Raw genomic sequence first — 24799 nt, 5'->3', positions numbered from 1 at the left:
GGGGTTTCAAACTCCGAAATTTGGTGCAACGGGCCCTTTAACAGACTTTTGGACAATTTTCTTCTGCTAAAACGGTCCGAAAGCAAGAACAAAATTACACGCTTTGAAATTTGCGATGTCACGCTGACGTACAAACACAGGTTTCGGCGAGAAATTCCCGAAATATGAGTGTGGCCTTGATTATCTAGAGTAATATTCAGCCATCTTCTGTATATGAATTAAAATTATGTTCTGAAACAAGTACTTTGCCAGTTTAAACTGGCCTATCGTAGCTATCTGCAGTTCCTACAAAACGAAATTGAAAAGTACCACTAAGCAATCCTATAGAGATAGATAGCGCTTTCAAAAGTACCTTTACGTGCCTTTCTTAGGCTGGAAAATGTCCCGCATTCACAGCCAAAATTGCGGTCAATTTTTTCCGTCTTCACACATCGCGCCCAAGAACACGGCACCAATGACACCATTCTGATGCAACAAAATTCCGCAATGCTTTAAATTTTGGGAAACTCTGTATGTTGGTAGAGTACTGTAAATTTTGCTAGGTAGAGCTTCTGTTTTTTTTTTTTTTTTTTTTGCGACATAAGCAAAGACATTCAGTTTGAGTTCGCAACTATTCTCGGGCAGACAACGTTAAAGTTATGAAACAAAAGAAGGCCGCTGCTGGCTTGGACTGCCGAGTAACGTGACCAGCTTCTTTCTTTTTATTGCTTTTTTTCTCTTCCTTTTATACTAAGCTTCCAGCAATAAAAAATTCGCCTATTGTATCTAAACGCAAAGTACTCTACTAATGTCACTTGATTTATTATTCGTCCAGAGCCCCGTTTCTTATCTACCCTAGTTGAAACACAAAACGTGGTTAGGTGAATAGCCATATTACTCTGTGTGCATTCCCTCGAAATAAAAATTCGGCAGAATGAATGAATGAACTAAATCAGCTTTACTCATGGATCCTGCGAGTCGTAGGGAATCGTCGACCCCTACGAAGCGGGCTTCTCCCACGACGGGACCGGAAGCCGAAGCTCGGCGGCGGCGTCGTGGACTCGCTGGACGGCCCAGAGTTGAGGAGCGAGCAACTCTCTCCTCATGGCTCGATCGAAGCTTTCAGAACCTATCTGAGAATGACTGTCGATGGCAATTGTGCGCTTAGCATTGAAGAAATATATCGACACAACATCTTGGAGCCATATAAAACGACTTACGTATGAGGCCATGTACTGCAGCGGAATTTCTACCTCATGCTTTCTCCTATATCAACACTTTGCGCCGTCTAGCGGTGCCACAGCGAAGCATGAACGTGGCCTCCGAAATGAACGGCGCGCTAGTGCAAGCGCGAGAGGAACTTCGAAAGTTTTCTAGAGGTAAAGTCGGCGTGTCGAAATGCCGCTGGGTGCTGGGCTCCTCTCCCGCTGCACAGCTGCTACTGCACCCTCCTTTCCACTGCATATGCTGCGCCGTCTATGGGCTCCGTCATAATGTCCGCGGTCAGCGTGGATTCGATTCCACCGCGAGAATCGGAAAATTAAAATATTGTAATGTGTTAGCATTCTTCGGGTAATTAACGCACTTTCCTGTAGTTAACTATGTTTCTATCTATGTTTACATCTATGTATCTGTCTATGGTTGTATCCAACCACTTTCCCGCCTGCTTTCTTGACTTGGCAGTCCATGGTCCAATGACTAGCGCGTCGGGCTGCTGTTCTGGGGTAGCAGAGTTCTAAACCAACCATCAGCCCAACTTGGGTCGCTGAGTATGTGCCAATGCGTACATATACGTGCGACTCTTCAACTAAATATCTTCACGCCGACACGGGTCAGGTTAGATGAGTGACTGGGTACAGGCACCGATGTTCGAAGAAACCATTTGACACCGACTTGAAGCACCGGATATGTGCCACACTGTGTGCGCTGGTAGTCAATGAACCTCTTTGGTGCCAACTTGAGTCAGGCTGCGCCACATATGAACTAAGTATGTGCCGCATTTCAATGAACGTCTTTCACGACAATGACAACGCTTTAGCGAGAAGCGCCACGAATGCGCTGCGCATGTGCCGTTCTTCGAAGAACCTCTCGTCAACTTGGCCGGGTCGCCGAGTATATGCCACTGGGTGTGCGGCCAGCGATAGAACAATTCTCAGCAGTCGCAGGCACCGCGGTACTCCCCGCTTCTCGTCTCAACGGCCACGCGCGGACTTCTCGGCAGTGCCACAAGACAGCGCAGCGTGCCCGGAAAGAAGAGCGAGAGAGGAGCCCGGTAGCCACATGACGCGTTTATAAGAGTTAGAACGCACCGGTGCAACATGCATTTCGTATGCCAGGCGCAAGCTTCGCAGCGGCGGGGCTCGATGGCCCGAATGTTCTCAGGGAAGTGTCGAAAGACGTGTCCCTCTGCAGTACACGCCCAAAACGTAACTCGTTTCGACGATGGGAATACGTTGTGGTCCCTGTATTGATTAATTGCTGAATGCATTAGCATCGACTCTCGTCGTAACGTGGGTTCTGCCGAATTTTCGCTATTTGCCATCCGAGCAAAAGACACTAATAACTTTGTTTGCGACATCATTTATACAGTGGTAATGATATACGTGCGTATGCCTGTACTTCCGTTAAAAAGAAAGCTGAACAAAAGCGTAGAACAAGAACAAAGAGAAGAACAAGAACAAAGAGCGTAGAAGTACCAAGCTCGGATATTGAGAAGCGTTTTCGATGCATTTGGAAGACTTCGGTTAGTAGCAAAACAGAGCCGTAGGAGTCCTAAAGGGTGTAAGAACTCCCACGTGCAGCTTTGATGTCTTCCGAGTATGAGTTGCTCTGATTTGTATACGTCTGCTAAGGTTACTTCGTGTGTCCTTGTCAATCAGCGCAAAACAAAAAGTTCAGCACCAATAAGGAATCAAACGCAAGCCGATAGTCCGGGATAGATTAAAAGGGGAGGAGGTCGAGCTGGGACATTCTTGTAATCAGTAAACGATAACCAGAGGTATCTTAAACCAACTGAATTAATGTTAGCGCAAGATTGTGCTGCTTCGGCAGTAGATGACGTGACGATATTGAGATTTGTCTAAACACAAGACGGGTACCGCTAACGCACGAGAGATATAATTAGATGCTTCTAGTTCGGCGATTCTTCAATTGTTATGTCCTACAAGTAGTCTCCGGCACGCAAGCGAACGAAAGTGGGAACTCAAGAAATAAAAGTACCAGTAATTCGAGTTGCATAACTTATGTATATTTCTTGCCACAGGTCATTGATTTTCTCTGAAATTTAGAAAGACGTGCCCGCGTTGCTGCGCGCTGAGATTTGGCGTCAGTGCCACATTATTGTAGCGCGCTACCTCGTGCATATAACGCCTTAGGCGCAACATGAAAATAGTCTGTGAAAAAGAAATTGCGCCCATTGTTTGCCAACGTGATTGAAATTCAGCAGCGTGAAGCTCCATAAACACTCTGGCGCATATTGTATTTGAGACAGATGGCTCTCGCATAAAAAGAATAGTGAACTGGGATTGTCATCGTTATTTATCTCTCTTTATATATATATATATATATATATATATATATATATATATATGTTAGTTCAGGCTGGGAGAGGAAGCAAACTACGTTGCTAGCGACAATGGTGATGGTTTCCACGTTTTTTTCGGGTGACCAGTGGTAGGAGCAAGCAGTGCATACTTAAGTTTTTTTTTATTGTCCTACTTTTAAAATTCTGTAGTTTTCTTTTTTAATGTTAGCTAAACATAAGGATGCACTCACCTCCTCGTAACGGAGACTGCGATGAGTGCTGCTGGTAACATTACCCAGCTGCTCCGAGGCCAGATGCGTCAACTTTACGCCCGTGAACAAGTCCCATCGTAGGCTGATCGTCAAGGCGAAGGTGAATACTGGTGATTTGATTTTCGAAATGAGATCCACAGCACCTTCCTGCGGCGGTTTCAAGAAATTAGGCAGATGCCATCGGAAGACGATTGTCGAAGACAAGCTTTGGCTGAAGACCTGTTCTGATATGCTGCTGCCGATGCTGATTGGTTAGCGCTACTGTGGTCTCCGAGATCACAATGCGCCGGCGCAATAGGTGGTGTACAAAATGACACATTGTCTATGACACATTTGTAGCTATGCGACTGCTTCCGGTGCATGCAGCCACCAAAAATGCGTGGCCTTCGAGATTTGTTTCTTTTTTTTTTTTTTTTTTACCCACAGAGAGGTCATGAGCTGTCTGGGCGCTCCGACATGTACTGCCTCTAGTATCGACCCTTGTTACAAACCACCGTGAAAAAACCCTACGATGAAACTTATTGTGCGCGAGTGTCGCACCAGCTTTGATTCCCACCAGTCAGTTGTTGCCGGTCTCCGCGATTGGTCCATTTTACTCGACCGGACAAAGTCTCCGCGCAGAGTGGAGGGAAGGTTTCACTTAAGAAAGACTGTAAGCAAGCCAGGATTTTTCTCCTCAGCAGTATCCTTGTACATTTAGAACAAAGCTAACCTATTTTAGAACATCACTCGGTAATAATAAAAGGCTTATTGGTAACATTGCCTCAGAGACCTTGCGCCATGCAGTGACAATAAGAAGTTGACAGTCCCTTTAGCATGCGCTAAAGAGGATGAAGGCGAAAGCCTGCACGCTCACGAGACATTCATTAAATTACTTGACATTCTCGTTCGAATGCGTTGTTACTTGCTATTACTTGTTTCCCACGCACAAAAGTCGTGGTTTCGAGTGTCTTAATTAACTCTGCTTTAGGTAACGATTCCTTAATTAACTGTGCCTCAAGTAACACCAAAGATCGTGGGTTCGAGAGCCTGAACTCTAGCTTAATTAACTTTGCCTTAATTAACACCAAAAGTCGTGGATTCGATTCCCAATAAAGCTCGTGGGTTCTACCCCCAATTTATGTGCCATTGAATTTTCCGGACGGTCAGATTTTCGGCGCATCAGCTATCTAATGTTTTCGTCTTAATAGCAATCAATGGTGCACACACATCAAAAGTACGTCGTTTCCCCGGAAAATGGACATTTTAGAAAGTCAGAAGGCCCCTTAGAGCTTACACACAATTTAAATGAACACGAAAGCCTGAATAAAAGCTATGCTAAAAACACACGCCCTGGGAATTTTAAAAGCGACCTGTCCAGAACGCGAATACCAAACACATTTACAAAGACCATAACTGATTATCATAGTTCACCGCAACTTCTAACAATTATCCTCACTGAAGTTATTTTTACACCGTAAGCTGTAAAAATAACTTCAGTGAGAATAATTGAGGATAAAGGGTCCAATGCAGCGTGCGCAGGCGATGAGATGCGATTCAGACGAGGCGCGCAATCAACGCGATTCCGATGTGAGATGTTCGCCCCGTATTCTAGATACCTCTTCGGTACATGGTATGGCGTCTCCTCGCAAGGTACGAACGCTGCTGAAGAATCGAATCGTAGAGCTACGTGCGCAGCTACAACAAGGCATCATCGGGCTCAGCAGCCTGCTGTGCAGAGAGCATTACAAGCCGCAGCTCAGCCGTCGACTCCGGGGTTCAGATTGTTCTCGTCAAAACGAGACAAAGAGATTTTCTCGCGAAGACCCTGGTTTGCGTGGTGACGAAATTGGATCTACTCTTGAGCCGCTTCACCAGTTTACGCTGTGACTGTGCTGCGTGTGACGCGCAGGGCTGTGACTTTTTTTAGCTTTTGAGCCTCGAATCAGCGTTCAGTAATAAACGTACATGCTCCATGATGAGCAGGGTTGCGTGGTAGTCCACTGCCCTTGCGTAAATTATGCATGGTAGTCAATTGCCTCTCAAATCTCAACAGAAAGTCCACAGAAGGCAACAAAAAAATCAGAGCCCTTCCACTACTGTGAAGGTGGAAGTTGGCGAAGCTGGACTATCGTGGGTCTGCTGCAGTGAATATTCCCACACGATGAGAATCGACATATCGTCGTTGTGTATTACCCAACCGAACATGTCTATCATGAACATTCCGGTTGCGAAACTCGCGTTGAAACATGGCCGTCGCACCGGGGAAGTTGGCGCTACCGTTGCCGAGGCGTGCACCACCGTTGTCGGGTTCCAGGAGGGCAAGACGATGAATACGCTTGGCCTCAACATCGAGCTCCCGCAACTCGGGGTCAGTGGCTCTTCACTGAATTTTGGCCTCAACATCGCGCTCCCTCAACTCGGGATTCGCGGCTATTCACTGACGTTTCGACTAGGATTCGGAAGCCGTCACGCTGGAATCGGCCCGTCGATGACGAGCCCTTTCCGGTGCGCGTTCGCGGCGGCGTTGCTCAAACGCGTTAGCACACGTCGTCAGTTGCTCATGACTGACTCATACCTCCTTAAGCAATGGCTCATACCCCCATAAGCGCGGCCTCCCCATTACGATGACAGAAGAGAAGTGAAATTCTACGCTGGAATGATTAGCGGCAGCGCAGCCATCTTTGGAAGCATACGACGATGAAGAACGCGGTAGCAGTGGCACGAGCCCAAACCGAGGGGCGCCAACGAGCCAGCTGCGGAAAAAGACGATGCTCGAGCCAATGCTGATGAGTGTAAACAGCGGAGCTGTTTAAAGGGGCCCTGAACCACTTTATCGAAGTGCAGATTGGAAGTGAAAATAGGCTATTTCAGAATCACCTTGCCGCAAAAAGTACTTCAATGCGTTCTGCAGAAGCGGACTTATCGGCAATCAAACACGGCCTCCGTTGTGCTCCCCTACCTCCCAATGCCTTGCACTGCGAAGGCAACGGCGGAGTGGGGCGGGGCCACAACGCTCCGCCTCCGAGACGTCACCGTTGCGCGCAGTTCAAATTTCATTTTGGACTTGTGATTTTGGTGCCTACGAAGCGCTAAACGTAAGCGAAACGCGGTTGTCCTCAGCGAGCTGCAGTGCGCTTAGCCAGTGGACTCGTGGCTGCACTTCACGGCGGCCGCGGTGTAGCCGACCGCAGCGACCAATAGCAGCCGCGTATTGGAGTGTGCTTTATTAAGAAATCAAGCACACAGAAAAGAGCGAGGATCACGGGGTTTTTGAAACGAGAGCATTTGAGAGAAAGGTGACTTCGTGCTCCGCTTGCGAGCTCCACGGACCGCGTACGACAGCCCAACTTGGCTGAAATGTTGACAACAGTGTATGATACCGGCGGACTATGTTATTTCACCGAGCCCGAGGGTTGGTTCAGGGCTCTTTTAAGAATGGCCGTTATTCCGTTAGTCGTCCACAAAAGAAATGTGGGCCGATCTTGGCGGTTGTGCAGAAAGGGTCCAAGCGCAATGGCACATAATGAACTAGCGAAGCTGAGCCTGGCTAAGTCTAGATAAGCATAGTTTGGACTGCTTAAGCTTAGTCAGTCATCGATAGCCAATCGATAGCCAATCAATACCCAATAAATTTCGTAAAATGCTGGGGATGACTTGGTAGTGCTTAGCCTAGCCCAAATACGTAGCCAATACTGTGATAGCCAATCAATAGCTAATCGATAATCGATGAATATTCAATAAATTCCGAAAATGCGGGGGATGACTTGGTAGTGCTTAGCCTAGCCCAAATTCGTAGCCCATACCTTGCGATAGCCAATCGATAGCCAATCGATAGCTAATCAATAATCAATCAATGATCAATATATTCCGGAAATTGATGGGGATGACTTGGTAGTGCTTACTCTAGCCGAAATACATGGTCGATACCTTTCGATATCTGATCAATAGTCAATCAATAGCTAATCTATAATCGATCATTATTCAATAAATTTTGTAAAATGCGGTGGATGACTTGGTAGTGCTTACCCTAGCCCAAATACGTAGCCAGTACCTTGCGATAGCCAATCGATAGCCAATGAATAGCTAATCGATAATCGATTAATAATCAATAACTTCCAGAAAATTCTGGCGATGACTTGGTAGTGCTTAGCCTAGCCCAAAAGCCAGGACTACCTAGGTGCCCGTCAGCTCCGCTGTCTCTTTAGCAATGCGCCTCCAGTGCAAGCTACGTCAGTTTGTTTTTATTTATTTTTTTCTACAAACGGATACGATCCTGGGGGACCTAGTCCTTAACAGCTTCGCTGTAAAATCAAAATAGACACGACATAATTTCTTTGTGCGCTTTTGCGAAGTTGTCTTGCACACCAAATGGGTTACAGTAATGAGTCGAGTTCCACTCCATATTTGCAGGAGTAAAGATGAAAAAATCCAGTCGGCAAAGCGAAAAGCGCTTGTTCGGGCCACTTCATATATGACATGCAAGCACCACATGATTACAAACAAAAATGGGGAGGGCAATACTTAGACGATATCTTCGCTACGAGCACAGATTTTCCGTTGTGCGGACGCAAGCTTAGCCTAGCGCAATAGTATCCCTGTATAGAGCATAATACAAGAACCTTAGTATCTCAAGAACCCTCTCCGCTATCTACCGAAACAGATGCCAGTCAGGAAAACTGCGAACGGCAAAAGTAAAACGAAAAGAAACATTGAGCACTTGAAAAATGCATCGAATGGAAGAAGAAAAAAAAAACACGATATTTTCGAAAACAATCGTCTGCACATTAGTCAAAAATAAATGTGCAGAGGCTGTTGAGAGGAGATGGCACTGACATCGCCAGTGTTGTTCAGCTGTGCCTAAGTCGGAAGTTCTCCGCAGAGCATGGTTCCTTTCGGGCGGCGTGAGAGATTAGGCGGTGAAAGTGCAAGGTCCGCGTGGACAGAAAACGGGCGACTCTTATCCCTTTAGCAGCGTACATAGAAATTTTAGAAAGACTGACAGACACAGACGGATGAACGGACGCATGGATGGATGGATTTCATGCTTTGTATACGGATGGTGATAGGCATCTTCTCATGCTAAATGGACAGGTCGCGCTGTGCGGAGCAGGCAAACAGAACTAGATCTCTAGGACTTCTTTCTGGGGTTTTACGTGCCAAAACCAGTTCTGATTGTGAGGCACGCCGTAGTGGAGGGCTCCGGATTAATTTTGACTACCTCGGGTTCTTTAACGTGCACTACAACGCAAGCACAAGGACGTTTTTGCATTTCGCCTCCATCGAAATGCGGCCGCCGCGGCCGGGATTCGATCCCGTGATCTCATGCTCAGCAGCGCAACGCCTTAGCTGACTGGGCCACCGCGGCGGGTACTAGATATCCATGACTTTACGGTGTGAGTGATGCCTGGCTCGAAGGATGCTCAACTGTTAGTAACTTACTATTGTCGGTTCGTCCCCAGATGCGAGGCAGAGCCTGTTCCAGGCAGAAGACGGCTGGACAAACGAGCTCGTCTGGCTCGTGATGGTCAGGAGCATCACGAAGCGGAGGTAACCACTGGATAAGAGCGTCAGACAGCATTGTTGGGATGTCACAAAATATTACCGTTGTTGCACAGAGGGGTGCACACCCACACTTCTAAATACCTTGCTTCACTGCTCTTTAACAACATTTAGGAAAAAATCCTGCGAACACATGCTTATTTGGACCGATAAAGCAAGATTGGCTGCTGCCTCCTCGTTATCGAGGACATCATTTCAATCATGCTCGACACAGGAATTCGCTAGACGACTACTCGATACTATGGTTCGTACTTTTGGCATCAATGAAGGGTGGTTGCAAAAGAATTCCGTTCCTCGGGTGCATGCTGACTTAGAAACCTCGGGTCGATAGTTTAATCCGGAGCTATCCACTAGGCATCTCGCGTAGCCAGTGTGTTGCTTCGTGGCAGTAAACATATCATCATCATCAGCCTACATTTATGTCCACTCCAGGACGAACGCCTCTCCCTGCGATCTCCAATTACCCCTGCCTTGCGCTAGCTGATTCCAACTTGCGCCTGCAAATTTCCTAACTTCATCACCCCAGCTAGTTTTCTGCCTTCCTCGGCTGCTCTTCTCTCCTCTTGGTATCCATTCTGTAACCCTAATGGTCCACCGGCTATCCATCCTACGCATTACATGGCCTGCCCAGCTCCATTTCTTTCTCTTAATATACATTATAATCCGCGCTATCCCCGTTTGCTCTCTGATCCGCATTGCCCTTTTCCTGTCTCTTATCGTTAGGCCTACCATTTTTTGTTCCATCCATCTTCGTGTGGTCCTAAACTTATTCTAGAGCTTCATTGTTAACCTCAAAGTTTCTACCCCATATGTTAGCACCGGTAGAACGCAATGATTGTACAATTTTCTTTTTAACGACAGTGGTAAGCTCCCGGTCAGGATTTGGCAATGCCTGCCGTATGCACTCCAACCCAATTTTATTCTTCTGTAAATTTCTTCCTCGGGACCAGGGTCTCCTGTGAGTAATTGACCTAGCTAAACGTACTCCTTTACAGACTTTAGAGGCTGACTGGAGATGCGCAATCCTTGTTCCCGTGCAGGCTACTTAACACTGTCTTTGTCATCTGCATAATAATATTAAACCCCACTCTTACACTCTCTCGGTTTAGGTCCTGAATCATTTGTTGTAATTCGTCCCCATTGTTGCTGAATACGACAATGTCATCTGCAAACCGAACGTTGCTCAGATATTCGCCGATGACCCTCGCTCCTAAGCCTTCCCAATCAAAGAGCTTGAATACCTTTTCTAAGCATGCAGTGAATAGCATTGGAGAGATTGTCTCGTTGCCTGACCCTTTTCTTGATAGGTAACTTCCTACTTTTATTGTGGATAACCAAGGTAGCTGTGGAATCCTTGCAGATATTTGCCAAGATATTCACGTATGCCTCCTGCACTCCTTGATTACGCAATGCCTCTATGACTGCTGGCATCTCTACTGAATCAAATGCCTTTTCATAATCTATAAAAGCTATGTAGAAAGGTTGATTGTACTCCGCAGATTTTTCAATTACCTGATTGATGAAATTAATATGATCCATCGCAGAGTATCCCTTCTTGAAGCCAGCCTGTCCTCTTGGTTGACTGAAGTCAAGTCTTGGCATGATTCTATTGAAAATTATCTTGGTGAATATTTTGTACAATAGACCGATCCCACCGACCGATCTGCGCATGCGCCGGCTTTCCGGAAGTAGCACGGCCACCATCTTGGTTGTAGTCAACTGGTCAACCACACAACCGTAGTGCAGCCACTGTAACCGCAATCCGCGCTCGTTGAGTACTGCGCACGAGCTTCCCAGACATCTCTACGACTCCACCACCGAGAAACATTCGTCATGTATTTTAAGAAATTACATCAGCTGTTCATTGCAGCATGTGAGGGGAATGATGAAAAGAGCCTGCGGCTCCTTCATTTCGGTTGTTACCCGCTGATAACGCGTTGGGTATCATATTTGTTCGAGCTTTGTATGTAGTCGATAATCGATGAATAATCAATTACGGAAAATGCTGAGGATGACATGGTAGTTCTTAGCCTAGCCCAAAAACGTGGCCAATCATTGCGATAGGCAATCAATAGCTAATCAATAATCGATGAATAATCAATTCCTGAAAATGCTGGGGATGACTTGGTAGTTCTTTGCCTAGCCCAAATACGTGGCCAATACCTTGCGATAGGCAATCAATAGCTAATCGATAATCAATCAATAATCAATAAATTCCGGAAAATGCTGGACATAACTTGGTATTGCTTAGCCTAGCCAAAATACGTGGCCAATACCTTGCGATAGGCAATCAATACCTAATCGATAATCAATCAATAATCAATAAATTACGGGAAATGCTGGGCATGACTTGGTAGTGCTCAGCCTAGCCCAAATACGTGGTCAATAGCTTGGGATAGGTAATCGATAGCCAATAGCTAATAGATAATCGATAAATCTATAAATTCCGGAAAATCTAAGTACACGGGTGTTTTCGCATTTTGCCCCCATCGAAATGCGGCCGCTATTCGTCCCCGTATTTCTTCTCGCGCTGTGTAGTACCACTACCACCTATTAATCCGTTGGATCCACTTCTCTCGAAGCTTTCGCTCTTTAGAAAACACATAGAACCCGAAGCCTTTGTCCCTTGTGTGGTTGTTCTAGCACCCAAGAACGCAGCAGGTCAATCCTCCCATCGCACGATGGCTCTACACGAACCATAAAAATTGCCAAAAAGCGTTCGGAAACAGGACGCACAGGCACTCCGGGCGGCTCGAGCGGCCGGATGACTACAAGTACCAGCATGCACCGCGGCAGCGGTGGCGTCGTGAAACTGGCCGGTGGGATCGGTCTATTCTGAAAGCAAGTTAATGGTTATATATTCTTCAATTCTTTAACGTCTCTCTTCTTATGGATTAGTATAATATTGGTGTTCTTTCAGCTCTCTGGTGTACTTGAAGTCATAAGGCATTGCGTATAAAGGGCTGGAAGCTTTTCAAGCATAACATCTCCCGCATCTTTCAATAAATCGACTGCTACTCCAACTTCTCCAGCGGCTTTTCTCTTGGTCATGTCTTGCAAGGCCCTTCTAACTTCATCACTAGTGATAGAAGGAGGCTCGGTAACCTGTTCATGACCACTTCGAATGAAAGTAGCTTGGCTGCTCAGGGCACTGCACACGTCAGCGTTGAATTCTTCCGCTGCTTTAACTATGTCATTTACATTGCTGATGATATTACCCTGCTTATTTTTTAGTGAATACATCTTGCCTTGTTCTATGCCAAGTTTTCTTCTCACATATTTCGTGCTGCATCCGTATTTTACGTCTTCCTCAATCTTTCCCACGTTATAATTTCGAATATTCCTTATTTCCTTCTTGTTAATCAGTTTTGACAGTTCAGCGATTTCTATCTTATCTCTTGAGTTTGACACTTTCATGTTTTGCCGTTTCTTTATTAAGTCCTTTGTTACTTGGGAGAGCTTACCTAATGGTTGCCTTGGTGTCTTACCACTCACTTCAGTTGCTGCTTCGGAGATCAACCTAGTTACGGTTTCATTCATTACATCTATGCTATCTGCACCTTTACGTTCTAAAGCTGCATATTTATTTACGAGTATCAGCCTGAATTGGTCTGCTTTTACCCTTACTGCGTCTAGGTTTGCCTGTTTCTGCTTGACTAATTTTTCTCTTTCTTTCTCCAAAGTGAAAGAAATCCTAGACATCGCTTACCTATGATCACTTCACTTAACCATACCTAGCACTTCTACATCCTGCACTATGCTGGGATCGGCAGAAAGTATGAAATCTATTTCATTCCTTGTTTCTCCATTAGGGCTTTTCCAGGTCCACTTCATGTTTCGGGCTTCCTGAAGAATGTATTCATTATTCGCAGCCTATTCATTTCCGCGAATTCTACCATCATCTCTCCTCTAGTGCTCCTAGAATCAATACTATTGTTGCCAATTGCTTGCTCACCAGCCTGGTTTTCCCCCAAACACAATTAGTCACTAAACAGATGAAACTGAATACGAATCATTTGGGTGGAACGGATTTCTCAGTGAAGTTGGAAACAAACATGACATTTTGGACTCAACTGTACTTTTTTTTTCTCTTTCCAAGGGGTTCTAAATTGCTTGGTCTACTTTCATGCAGCTCGAGGTCCCGGGTTTGTTCAGGCCGTGGTGACTGCATTTCTATGGGGGCGAAGTACAAGAACGCCGATGTACTTAGATTGGGTCCACCTTAAAGCACCCCATTCAGTCAAAATTTATCTGTAGGCTCCCATTATGGCCTACCTCATAATTAGATCGTGGTTCTGACACGCAAAAGCCTAGAATTTTAACGCTATAGCGTTTAAGGCCCCTTGTCGCAGAAAATCCGGCGTCGGCGTCAGCGTCGGTGTTGGTCCGCGGCCAAGGAAATCATCCATAACCACCCCGACCACGCAGGCCCTCTCCGCGGGGAGCAGAGGCGATGGGAAACTAATCGAATTTCTCGAAGCAAAATGCGTCAGGAAAATCGTAAAGTACGACGTAACCAAAACCTACAGAAGGGATAGCGTCGGACTGTAATTTTAAGTATACGAGAAAACATAATTCTCGTACGTGGAAACTCAAACACAAGCCCTTTTTTTCAGCATTTCTGCCACTCATGCAGCGCCGCGCCGCGGTTTGCTCCTTGCAAAAAATACCATCCAGATGGCGCTCGCGTCCTGAGCAGCCGCACGCGCTGACGAATTTGGAGAAAAAAGAAAGCTGCAGTTGCCAGCAAGCTTAATAAGCAGCCAAGGATCTCTGAATGCTATCGTGTTCCATTCTTAAAGGCGAAGCTTAAGCGTCCTTCAATTTTTTTTACAAGTATATCAGTTTAACGTACATCTATACATAAATCTACGCCTGTCTCCCATTCAGTGATGGTACTTTTACTTCAAATCGGGGCACTTGTACCGCTTCAATGATGATGGGTGCCAAAGAATGGGAAAGTTTCCCCCACTCCCCTCCCCCCTCACTTGTTTCTTCTGGCGGTTTTGGCAACATTTCAACTACTTTGTGCTTTGTTGAAATATTATGCTTCCCGAATTTAAGGGTAATAAAATGTCGCATGTATGTCATTGCTTACAGAATACCGAATTACGACATACTTAGCCAGGGAGCGCAACCCTTGTAGGTACACAATGTGACGCCGAATGCATTCGGTTATTTGCTTTGGTCAGTGTTGTATGCGTGCGCTCTCTCCATTTCTTAGGATGAAAAGCATGTCAAAACAATATGACTTTCTATAGCTCATTGTAGCAGAATGTTCAAAAGATGGCAGATAGGAAGGATGTGTTCGTGCTTCCTGTTTCTTCCAAAACGTAAATATGAACTAGAGCACAGTTCTATGACCGAGTAAAAGAATATTCCTAAGTACATTTCGCTTACTTCGAAATGGTGTTAAGGCCTTCCAAGAGTCCCTGATAAGACTGTGGAAGTATGGCCAGATATCGTGGTCTGAAGGCGAAGAAGTTGGCAACTTCGCTTTTGCCAATGCCAAGTCCTGTCATGACTTCGGTGAATCGCTGCATAGAAGTGTAACAGACAGTTCGTTACGACTAGGGCCCAGTCACAAAAAATCTGCTTCAGATAATTTATGAAACTGTCTACAGTTATTATTTCTCAGAACCAGATTTATTCATCTATCAAAAGTTGAGACACAAAATATTTCGTTTACTTTTTTTATCTTTAGGTGCATGAAATCAAAATGCTGAGAAAGCTTCACTGTGGCTACAGTTGCGACGACGCACGTCCCACAAATTGCTGAGAAAATTTTGTCCGTGAAAGTTCCCTCTTCTATTGGCTGTTCTAGTGTACGACACAAACCTTCGCTTGTAGGTAATAAAGGAGGTATACGCGCTAATTCGGGACCGCTATGGCCTCGGAAACTACGATGGTGAAACGGTGTGAGTTATCGCTACCTAATGCTTCTGTCAGAGCTGTATCCTGTACAAGAATAATGCGTCATGCACCTGACGACATGTGAGCATTTCCGATAGGCTTAACGTCACGCTAATAACAGAACTGACAACAGCTCTAGTTGGTCTTGATTCATCTTTGAAATGCTTGTTATCGCAGTTTCTGATGCGCATGCGTATTCACCTTCGCGTTTACGTCGTGTTGAATAAATAAGCGTTTCTTTTTTTTTTCAATATTGGTCATTTGACGTCTTTAGCCCATTTCTGGGCGACCTGGACCACAGAAATTATTTAGAACCCTGTATTGTGTCCCGCAACAAAAAAGCAAACCCAAAAGCTGTCATTATCAGTCCTGCGCACAGGCAAGTATGATAATTCATTAGAACAAACTTTATTATCAATACCCTTTTAACCATACCTTCACGCATACGTGCAGGTATAGCACACAACGTGTTTCTTTATTTATGCTAGCCATATTTTCGCATAATTTTTTTTTACAGCGCCGCTGTATATGGCTAGCCGATTCGTCCGTCTGTCACCTGTACGCCGAAAACTATCATCATAAGCAATGGCTCGAGCGTCGTCGTCTTCTTCCACAGCTGGCTCGTTGGCGCACCTCGGTGCAACCGCGCGAACGCGCTCGTGCCATTGCTCGCGCGTTCGTCGTCGTCGTCTTCCTCCACAGCTGCCTCCGTTGCCGCTCATCATTCCAGCGTAGAATTTTACTTCTCTTCTGTCGTCATAACGGGGAGACCACGTTTACGGGGGTATGGGCCATTGCTCAAGGTAGTATGAGCCATTCATTGTCTTACGTGACGGACAGATTTAATTTTGACGCAGTTTAATTTTGAAGAACCGTGAGCGGTAACGCGACAACGGTGAACTGCGGGCGTACCGTCAGTGACGTGGTTCGCTCCGTCGCAGTCGAACGTGTGTGTAACCTCATTAAGAAAAACAAGGACGTAATCAATAACTGAGAACGACTTTAATGTATCGCCGGCATTAACCCAGTGATAAACACCGGGGCCACACGTTTCAGCTTCGCTGGGTAACCATCTGTACAGAGTGCTTGGGTGGTGATTTTCTTTGGTTGATAGATACGTTGCTTCTACAAGCGCACTGCTGGCGCTATTAAGGCCACAAGCTGGGGCGGATTGCCCCTCTATCGAACAACGCTGGCACAGCAAGTTTCCGCTAACACATGCTACATTCATTCGTCAGGCTATATTTGAAAAGGCAGAGCAACTTCCATTCGCTTGTTTTGACAAGCCTCTCTTCTATGGAATTGATTTGTTTTACTCCTATATAACCAAGTCACCTCATCTAAAACTATGAAGAAATAAAAAAAAATCCTTTTGTAGCAGATACGACGGAGTGAATTTCTGTGGCGGCTACAAGATTCCACTATCGTGCAAAAGAATCTACGTCACGAACAGCACGTTGCTTGAACCACTGGCTCAAGGAGAACAAGTACGCCTCACTAATGCCTCTGAATATTGGCAGCGCACAGCCCGAGATGCAAATGTGGGCGCATTGTAGCTGTCACTTCAATTCTAGGAGGATCGTAGATCAAACAGGGAGATAAATTTCGGAACCGCATGCCATGTTATCTAGAACTGTAGCCCAGTGCGTCAGCACTCCTTCTATCGGCTTGTGAGAGAAAGCAAACGGACTTGCTCCGCAGCGATTGAAGGCAAAGTCACGTGATTCAAAGAGTTTTCTACAATAATTGCTAAACGGAATTCTGGTGCCGCGACCGTTCATCCTCCATGCTAATGATGGCTAGTAATTGGATTTGTCTGTTCTTCGTGCTTGTGAATTCAGATGTTCTGCGCCGCGAGCGCCCCCCCCCCCCCCCTGCGCGGTTGTATCTTGAAATGCCATCTGCGGCGGGGGCACAGTCTGACCTCCCTGCGTTTTCGCGGCTAAGATCGCGTTGATGCGAGGGCCGGCGTGAAGATCAATTGGCTCGCTGCTGCGCTTACTCACTCCAGCGTTTTGACAGCCGGTTTCCGCGGTCATCTAGTGAGAAGCGTTCATGTTTGCTTGTGCACGCGGGACAACGTGCTTGTTAACTTAGTGTGCCTGTATTTACAAGTTTACACGGCCAATAAAACTACTATCCTTACTTTGTATAGCTGTCCATTAATTTGCTGTCGCAATCGATGCTTCGCCTTTCGGGCGAAACTGCGACTTTTTATTTCATCGGTTCACGTTTCTCCCGCCTTGAGTTTCCGATAAACACCCATTGACAACTTGCGTTCCTCTATGTTCGTTGTTGTCGGAGTTGTTTGCTAACGCGATAAGGTGGAACTCTACTAACTCATTCCTCTATGTTCGTTGTTGTCGGAGTTGTTTGCTAACGCAATAAGGCAGAACTCCGCTAACTACCCCATCTTAAGCATTGTTTGCTGCTCAGCAGCACCGCTTTACATGTAGTGCTCTAAAAGGGTGGGAGCTTAATCACACGCAGACCCACCTGGCGTCGTCATTATTGCTGTAATATGAAAAAACTGCACCATACTGCGTTCATCAATAGATTTTACAGTCAACTGGAAATCGAAGTGTCACGTTTGAATGATGGTATGAGGTTCCAGACGTCCTGGCATTATTTTACCGAGTGAGGGCAGTGACCCGAAACAGCCCACCGGACTTGAGACTAACAGCATGCAGATGCAGATAATTCTGCTTCATTCTGCAGTCCACTGGATCTAAATTAACCACAGCACTTGACTTCAACTTTTCTCTTTTTTTTGCATGCCTTATTTAGTGGTTCTCGCTTCTAGGTCTCATACGCTGTCCAAATAACAGGTATGATATTCCACCAGTCTATATTCATTCAATGCTTGCCTTTTGAGAACCCTAAGAAGACAACGATGGTTAGTATTATACTAAGACACACCAAAATCTATCTCACTACAAAACTGCGGACACCCTATTTGTCCTTTGAAATCGCTCTTGAAAGTACAGCAATATACAATCAGCATAAATGGAAACGCTAACGAGAAAGGACTGATCAGAGCGTCTGTTAACGACTAATTACATCGACATGCGACGTGCAATTGCTCTGTAGCCAGTTTTCAACCATAGAGTATCCTAAATTGAATGTTTCGGAGGGTAGGCAGCTCAGCTATTTCATATATACCTGATGTATTAAAGCGACAAGACACAAAGACACGACGAGTAATTGTTTTGTCTGGGCTTTCTCTGTTACTTTGTTTGCGACTTAATACCTCGAGTAGGTTTCGGAGGCTGACTTAAGCCACTGTCACAAACGCGGGTGAAATTAAGAATTAGGCAGCGCATAAGAATAGTTTAGAAATTGCTTACGTTTCAATTTGTGCTGATCTGTGTATTTGGCGCTGGGTCAACAATATTGGGGGTCACACTCTGCCAGTAGCTGCCTACCTACTTGTCAGAACACGGCACAGAGGGCGCACCACGTTCTAGCAATACAGAACATTGTGGAGCGACATAATCCATAATTTTATGCAGGTAGTCACTATCATTATGAAAGGAAACATCGAATTTGTTTTTAATAAGCAATTACTTGTGGTGCATGAATTCAAATCTGACATCTCCTGCAACAGGTAACATTTCTGCTTGACATAAAAGTCGCATTGAGCACTTTTGTGTGGTAAGTGTTCTAAAAAGTCAGTAAAAAAAAACTCGAATAAAATTTGGGAACTTACTTTTATTTTGATCGAGTGTGCACATTAAGCAAATTGGTAAAGCTGAATTTTCAATAATGTCCAGATGCAACGTATTTGCTTTTTTAATATTACATTCAGGTCCATTTTCACAAGTCAGTGCGGCAATGACGTCATTCTTCTTATTTGTTTATTTATTTATTTATTTAATTATTTAGTTATTTGGTACATACGGCTGGTCTTAGTGCCAGGCCTTGGCCAGAATTGCGTATGCATACAATAAAAACATCGAACAGCGATAGCAAGTAAACAAAACAATGGACAGAAAGAACAAGAAAGATATCTGCAAAATTTCACATAGACCATATCTTATCGCTGCAACTTTTTCGATGCACAGCATCTCTGACTGTTTTTACATGTGAAAAGTGACGCCGCTATGCTGCCTTCTCAGGTTTACGCCGACAACAGTGGCGCAGTTCTATTCCTAGACCAGTTATTTCTCAGTTCATCCGGGCTCATTTTCGCTCCTGGTGTCCACTTGTCACGACTAGACTCCTTGCAACCACTCTCCCAACCTCGAAACAAAGTAATCGCTATGATTTTAAGTGACTACGCGACAAGGTAAAAGCAACGTCAGGAAGGTAAACCTGGGCAGGTGCCCTTAAGCTCAGCCGATACCACAGTCGAATCCTGAACACGAAGCTGGAAACGTGGCCCATCTTGTTGAATAAATCTGGCATTGACATGTCTAACGCACTGTCAAAACTCACCTCGTAGACACTATTTAGAATCCCAGCGTTGATCGTCAGTATGGCGCGGCTATACACCGACGCATTCAGCAGACTCACTTCCCCGAGGATCCCAAAGCCGTACAGCGGTACTGTTTGCAGTATGTCCCGTGCAGTGTCTGTCAGCGTAGTTTTGTCGAGAGTCGTCGTAAGAGACGACACAACGGTATCGTAGACGTTGACGCTGAACATGCACTTGGACACGGTGGCATATCGTCCCAGCTGTTCGTAGGCTGCGCCTGCAAAGCCGAGCACAGATTGATGACTCTTTGCAGCTTTGTCAGGTTTGACTAGATGCCACCAAACTGGCTACTTTTGGGACCTCTGAAGCACAATGCCTCCGAGATTCGCCGAGCACACGCGGGCGTACCATCGGATGTCGGAGGCCATTAGCTTAACTATGGAACTTTGTACTAGAAATAGTATAGGAGAAAAAAATCTAGGGCTATGTGCGGCGCCGTCACATTCCTTCATCCCGCGCAGAAATATTTGGCAAGATACGAGTTTGTCTAAATTTCGCCCGCTTGCACGAGCCCCATCTGTATTTAGGGACACGCACCCTCGAAAGAGCTGGGATTTAGGTGGACTCTGTAAATCAGCTGATAGAACGGATCAGTTTCTGAAGTATACCCTGCGATGCTATGCAAGAACATTGTGCACTTGCAAGCGGCACAGCTAAAATGTAATGAACAATAAAGTATCCGCAATGCGCGAAATCATGCCAAATTGCGAAAAAATATATGCAGTCTCCATATTTACCGAATGGAAGGTCTTCCTCTACCAAACACAGCATGTAACTCAGTGCTCGCAGGTTATACGGGTGCTGTGATTGCAGCTGGGCTACTTTCTGGACCTCACTGCTTTTAGTGATCCTTTGGCGTCGAAAACTTCTGTGGTTGGTAGTATTCTTTGTCTTTCTTTAGTACAAATAATACATTGATATAAACGTAGGTGGTGCCTCTTGCCAGAGTATGTTATGAAGGAGAATATTCGTTAAGGGCAAATTCAACAAATGCCATTATTTTCTCGTCATCTTCATTAGACTGACTACTGTTTATGCCATTGGCTTCACACGTACCGTAACAATTTGCAGGGCTTGGGGCCAGTGTAAAAAAATTGCGGCAGAAGCGACCCTCGATGATTATCTAAGTCAATGTGAAGTATTTCTCCCCTGTATGTGGCGCAAAGCCCGAACGAATTCCCATCATCCCGGGGAAACACTCAATCGAGGATGGTCACATACGCGTTCCGCGAAACCCTCGCGACGTACAATCGGAACCACAGGGGGTCGCAGACCAAGGAGGTTGAAAGAATATCCTCGAGTGGAGGTGATATCCTAAAGGTGAAGCCGGCCACCACAATCTTACTAGGAAAATCGAGTACCCTTAGCATGTGGCGCAGAAAAGGTGGCGTTTTCTTCTCAGTTCCAAAAGCTTTCACAAGGACAATTTTGCACTACAGATACTTCTCGATGTGTGTTTGCGTCACTAGCTTTAAGATGAAGCTTGAAGGTCTTGGCAACTTGTATGGAAGATCATTATATCACTATTCTGCCTCTCTCTCTAAAATTTAAATAAACAGAGCAAAAGCAGTTGAACTGCGACTGTTCTCCATCTAGTCAGCATGCTTTCAAGGTTGAAGTCGGGGAGAGCGCTGGCTTCACCTCTGCTGCTAAGAATGTGTGAGGGCTGCCACTTAGATTCTTTATAGCGATAGCTCTATTACTCCAGGTACAAACCCAGAATGCGCCTGGTTCCGTAAATCTGACCTTCAAGCTCAGCAAGCTCAAACTGGGACAGCCTGCCACTACCGGCGGCTGCTACGTACGCCGAGTGGGCGCCCATATCTTGAAAGTGATCTGCGATGTGGCCAAAGGGCGTGGTCGCGCGGACCTCATCCTCAAAGCCATCGGCGATGTGTGCAAAGTGCGCCAAGTGCTGGTAGCTTCGTATGAGCTGCGCTTTCGATGCTTAGTTCGTGTTGAAGCGAGACTCAGCATGAAGGTCAATTCGCTCGCTGCTGCTGCCGCGGCGAGCAGCGTCTGTGTCCTTTCCCAAGACAAGCAAAACGGTGATATTGCTCGACAAGCTTGGTTTAACCACGTTCAACCGCGGCAATTTTTCTTAAACCTCCTTGACAGAGACGCTACACGCTGCGTGTAATTCGCTTTCGATAAAGTGCTTTTGAAAGTACGCGACTGTGTCCTGCAAGTGGCGGTCCTTCAATCGCCACCGCTTGGTCTCGTCGGCCAGTTCAGCGGCCATTCGCTTGGCGTGGCGCTGTTCTTCGGCCGCGCATCGTTTCTCTTGTAGCTCGCACTCAAAGGTCACGCGTGTCCCGTCGACCCGTCACTTCGCCTCCTGCCTCGCCGCATACTCTCTAGTCTCTGTAGAGCCTTTACACTCTTACACTCCTCTTCTGCTTGAAACTTTCGAGGGCCCATTGTTGTAGCTGCAAGAAGAGGCCCACGCGCAACATAGCGCAGCTAGCGCAACCAGGGCACGTCTACTTGCGGCGCGCACAACTGTACCCAAGAGTGGAGGAAGCAGAGGTGGCGCCAAGCCAGTTGCGGTGTGCGAGCGGGCGCGTGGCAGGCGCGCGCAACGATGACCATGGAAACTTAGAGTGGGGAAGTCGTTGCGCTTTTCAACTGCGACGACTGCTGCTTGGTCTCAGGGTCGTACCCGCCAACCTAACTCCCGTCCCTGTGATGATCCTTAATGCGAAAGACAAGGTCACTCGTTGGGCTTCGATCGATTCTGCTTATTTCGCTCCCTCCCTAAAATTAAACACCCAGCTCAAAAGGTCGCCTATTCTGAGACGATTGCTTGAATCAAGTTCGAGTCACAGAAGAGTGTTCCACTTGTTCCCCAAAGGGGACTTACAGGACATGTTCGCTAATTGACAGGAACGCTGGGAGCGCTGTATTACAATGTCAGGTGACGATTTCTAAGGTGACAGTGTTTTAATGTGCATAAATAAATTACTTTTTTCAAAGCAGTGCCAGTCTCGAAACTTTCTGAGACCACCCTTTTAGACCATCTTATGTATACACAAAAGGCATAACTATACTAAAGGAGCACAAACCCCTATTATACTCTCAGACCAGTGGAATCTACTGTTAGTGTTTCTATTTCGTGCACCTCTACGTGCACCCAAAGCTTGTTACACGATCGATCGTTTGCGCATCGGAAGCGTAGTGGTTAAAGGGTGCACTCACGGTTGTACTTCCCATCCGCCTCCTGTGGAATATCGAACATGATGTAGTCGCACACTCCCGGACTAGGCACCAGACTGTTGACAATCTTTTCTTTCTCAATGGGATCTGTCTGGTACTGCGGAGACACCATGTGGCACACCAAGGGGGGCTTCACTGAGGAGAAATCGAACATGCAATGTGTACGCGGTTAATTCGCTCGGAAGAACCCAGAGTCCTGCAGCCATGCGAGAGTATCGCTGCACCTTCATGGATGCCAAGAGTATCATCTGCCTTTCTTACTTGCGCAAGAGCTTGCAATCTGATGTGTTCACGAATATACTGTTCTGCGGCAAAGCTGTTATTCACGGTATCACACGTGTGGCGGACCAGTAATTAGGGCATCGAAAGTGCTGTTTTGATGGAATTGCTTTTGAAATCAACATAGTTGGTCTACTTTACGATGATATGCTAAGAAGAAAGAAGAGGTTAGCTTTTGTGGAAGTTATGCCGGCACATAGGTTACAGTTAGAGAGGATAAAACGAACTCAGTTATCTTGCACTATATGTAGTCAGGCAATTAGGTTTTCTTTAATGGGACCTCAAACGGTTGGAAGCGAAATCTAGTTTAGAACAACCATTTGCGGTGCGTTCTTTATTTAGAAATGCACGGAGAATGAAAAACATTTCAGGAAAGAAAATTGTTTATATCTTGAACGCATGTAGAAATGTACGTGAAGTTTTAGTCGCACGATTATGTAAATCCTATACAAATCACGGCTATGCGTTCAACTGTGCTTACTTTCAACCTATGCAACGTGCAAGCTCATGAACTGTTTGTTTATCCGCCACAAAGGTGATAACTTCATTAGCATGCCATTTTTTTAAGTTTGTGCACTACAGCACTCACAAATGAAAACACCAAACGCCGCAGCGTTGGACATGCGATATGCCACGATATGCCATATATATATATATATATATATATATATATATATATATATATATTGTAAGCATTTATGCGGACTTTACGCTGATCGTTCCAATCGAAAGAACTGTACCTAGCAAGGAGCTTGTGGAGGGCGGAGGAAATGCTGGCGAAGTTCGGGATGCAACGTCGAAAGTATGAGGCGAGTCCAAGGAAGCTGCGCAGTTCTTTTGCACGAAGTGGGCGTGGAAAGTTGAGCGCTGCGGAAATTTTGTCCGGATCAGGCTGGATGCCGCCTGTGCTAACGAGATGACCTGCAGGACTTTAATCGTTGAGCTTGCTAAATGGCACTTCTTCGTGTTTAGTTGCAGTCCGGCATTATATAGAAAGGCATGTGAGGCACTTCATCTTCATCTGTACAATATATATGTATATATATATATATATATATATATATATATTGTACAGATTAAAATCGGGCCCCTCGGTTCCCTTTCTTCTCGTTCACTACATAACGATGGCTCTAATCCGGCAACAATAATGCCTTCAGGTAGCATATGTGGGTTTATTGACCAGTTGCCATCACCCAAAAGGATCACGTGCTCGTGACGCCTGCTGCAGAAAGGATGTTCCACATCCGCCCAATGGGTTGTGAGTGGTGGCGCTGGCTAACACTCCCAGGGTTAGTTCTAGTTGTAAAACATAAATACCCCAGAAAGTGGATGAGAAAACGGTTCCGCGGTAGCTCAATGGTGAGAGCATCGCACGCGTAATGCGAAGACGTGGGTTCGTTCCCCACTTGGGGACAGTTGTTTCTTCATCAATTTTCATTATATTTATCATTTCTTTAATTAAATTATTAAGTACAAGTAATTTTCCCCTATGTTTTCCTTGGTGTTATTGTTTGTTGGCTCATTATGATATGCTTGTATATATATATACGTGTGTGTGTGTGTGTGTGTGTGTCGGCCTTCATCAAGGATATACAGGGT

General features: G+C 45.7%; 1 protein-coding gene across 1 annotated transcript in view; it reads right to left on the bottom strand.

Moving 5' to 3' along the window:
• Positions 1-23149, bottom strand: part of LOC125940765 (uncharacterized) — a 28905-nt gene extending 5756 nt beyond the window's left edge. Inside the window, exons 1-5 of the mRNA XM_049657310.1 lie at positions 22904-23149; positions 19666-19922; positions 14716-14852; positions 9196-9310; positions 3754-3921 (exon numbers count right to left, since the gene is read on the bottom strand). Coding sequence (XP_049513267.1) covers positions 3754-3921; positions 9196-9310; positions 14716-14852; positions 19666-19922; positions 22904-23075 — 849 coding nt within the window. The 5' untranslated portion in view covers positions 23076-23149. The remainder of the gene's footprint in view (positions 1-3753; positions 3922-9195; positions 9311-14715; positions 14853-19665; positions 19923-22903) is intronic.
• Between the last annotated feature and the right edge of the window lie 1650 nt (positions 23150-24799).

Source organism: Dermacentor silvarum, chromosome 10 (genome assembly GCF_013339745.2).
Source record: "Dermacentor silvarum isolate Dsil-2018 chromosome 10, BIME_Dsil_1.4, whole genome shotgun sequence".
NCBI classification, from domain to species: domain Eukaryota; kingdom Metazoa; phylum Arthropoda; class Arachnida; order Ixodida; family Ixodidae; genus Dermacentor; species Dermacentor silvarum.
Note: the sequence above shows the minus strand (reverse complement) of the source record. Positions and strands in the feature narration are given on the sequence as shown.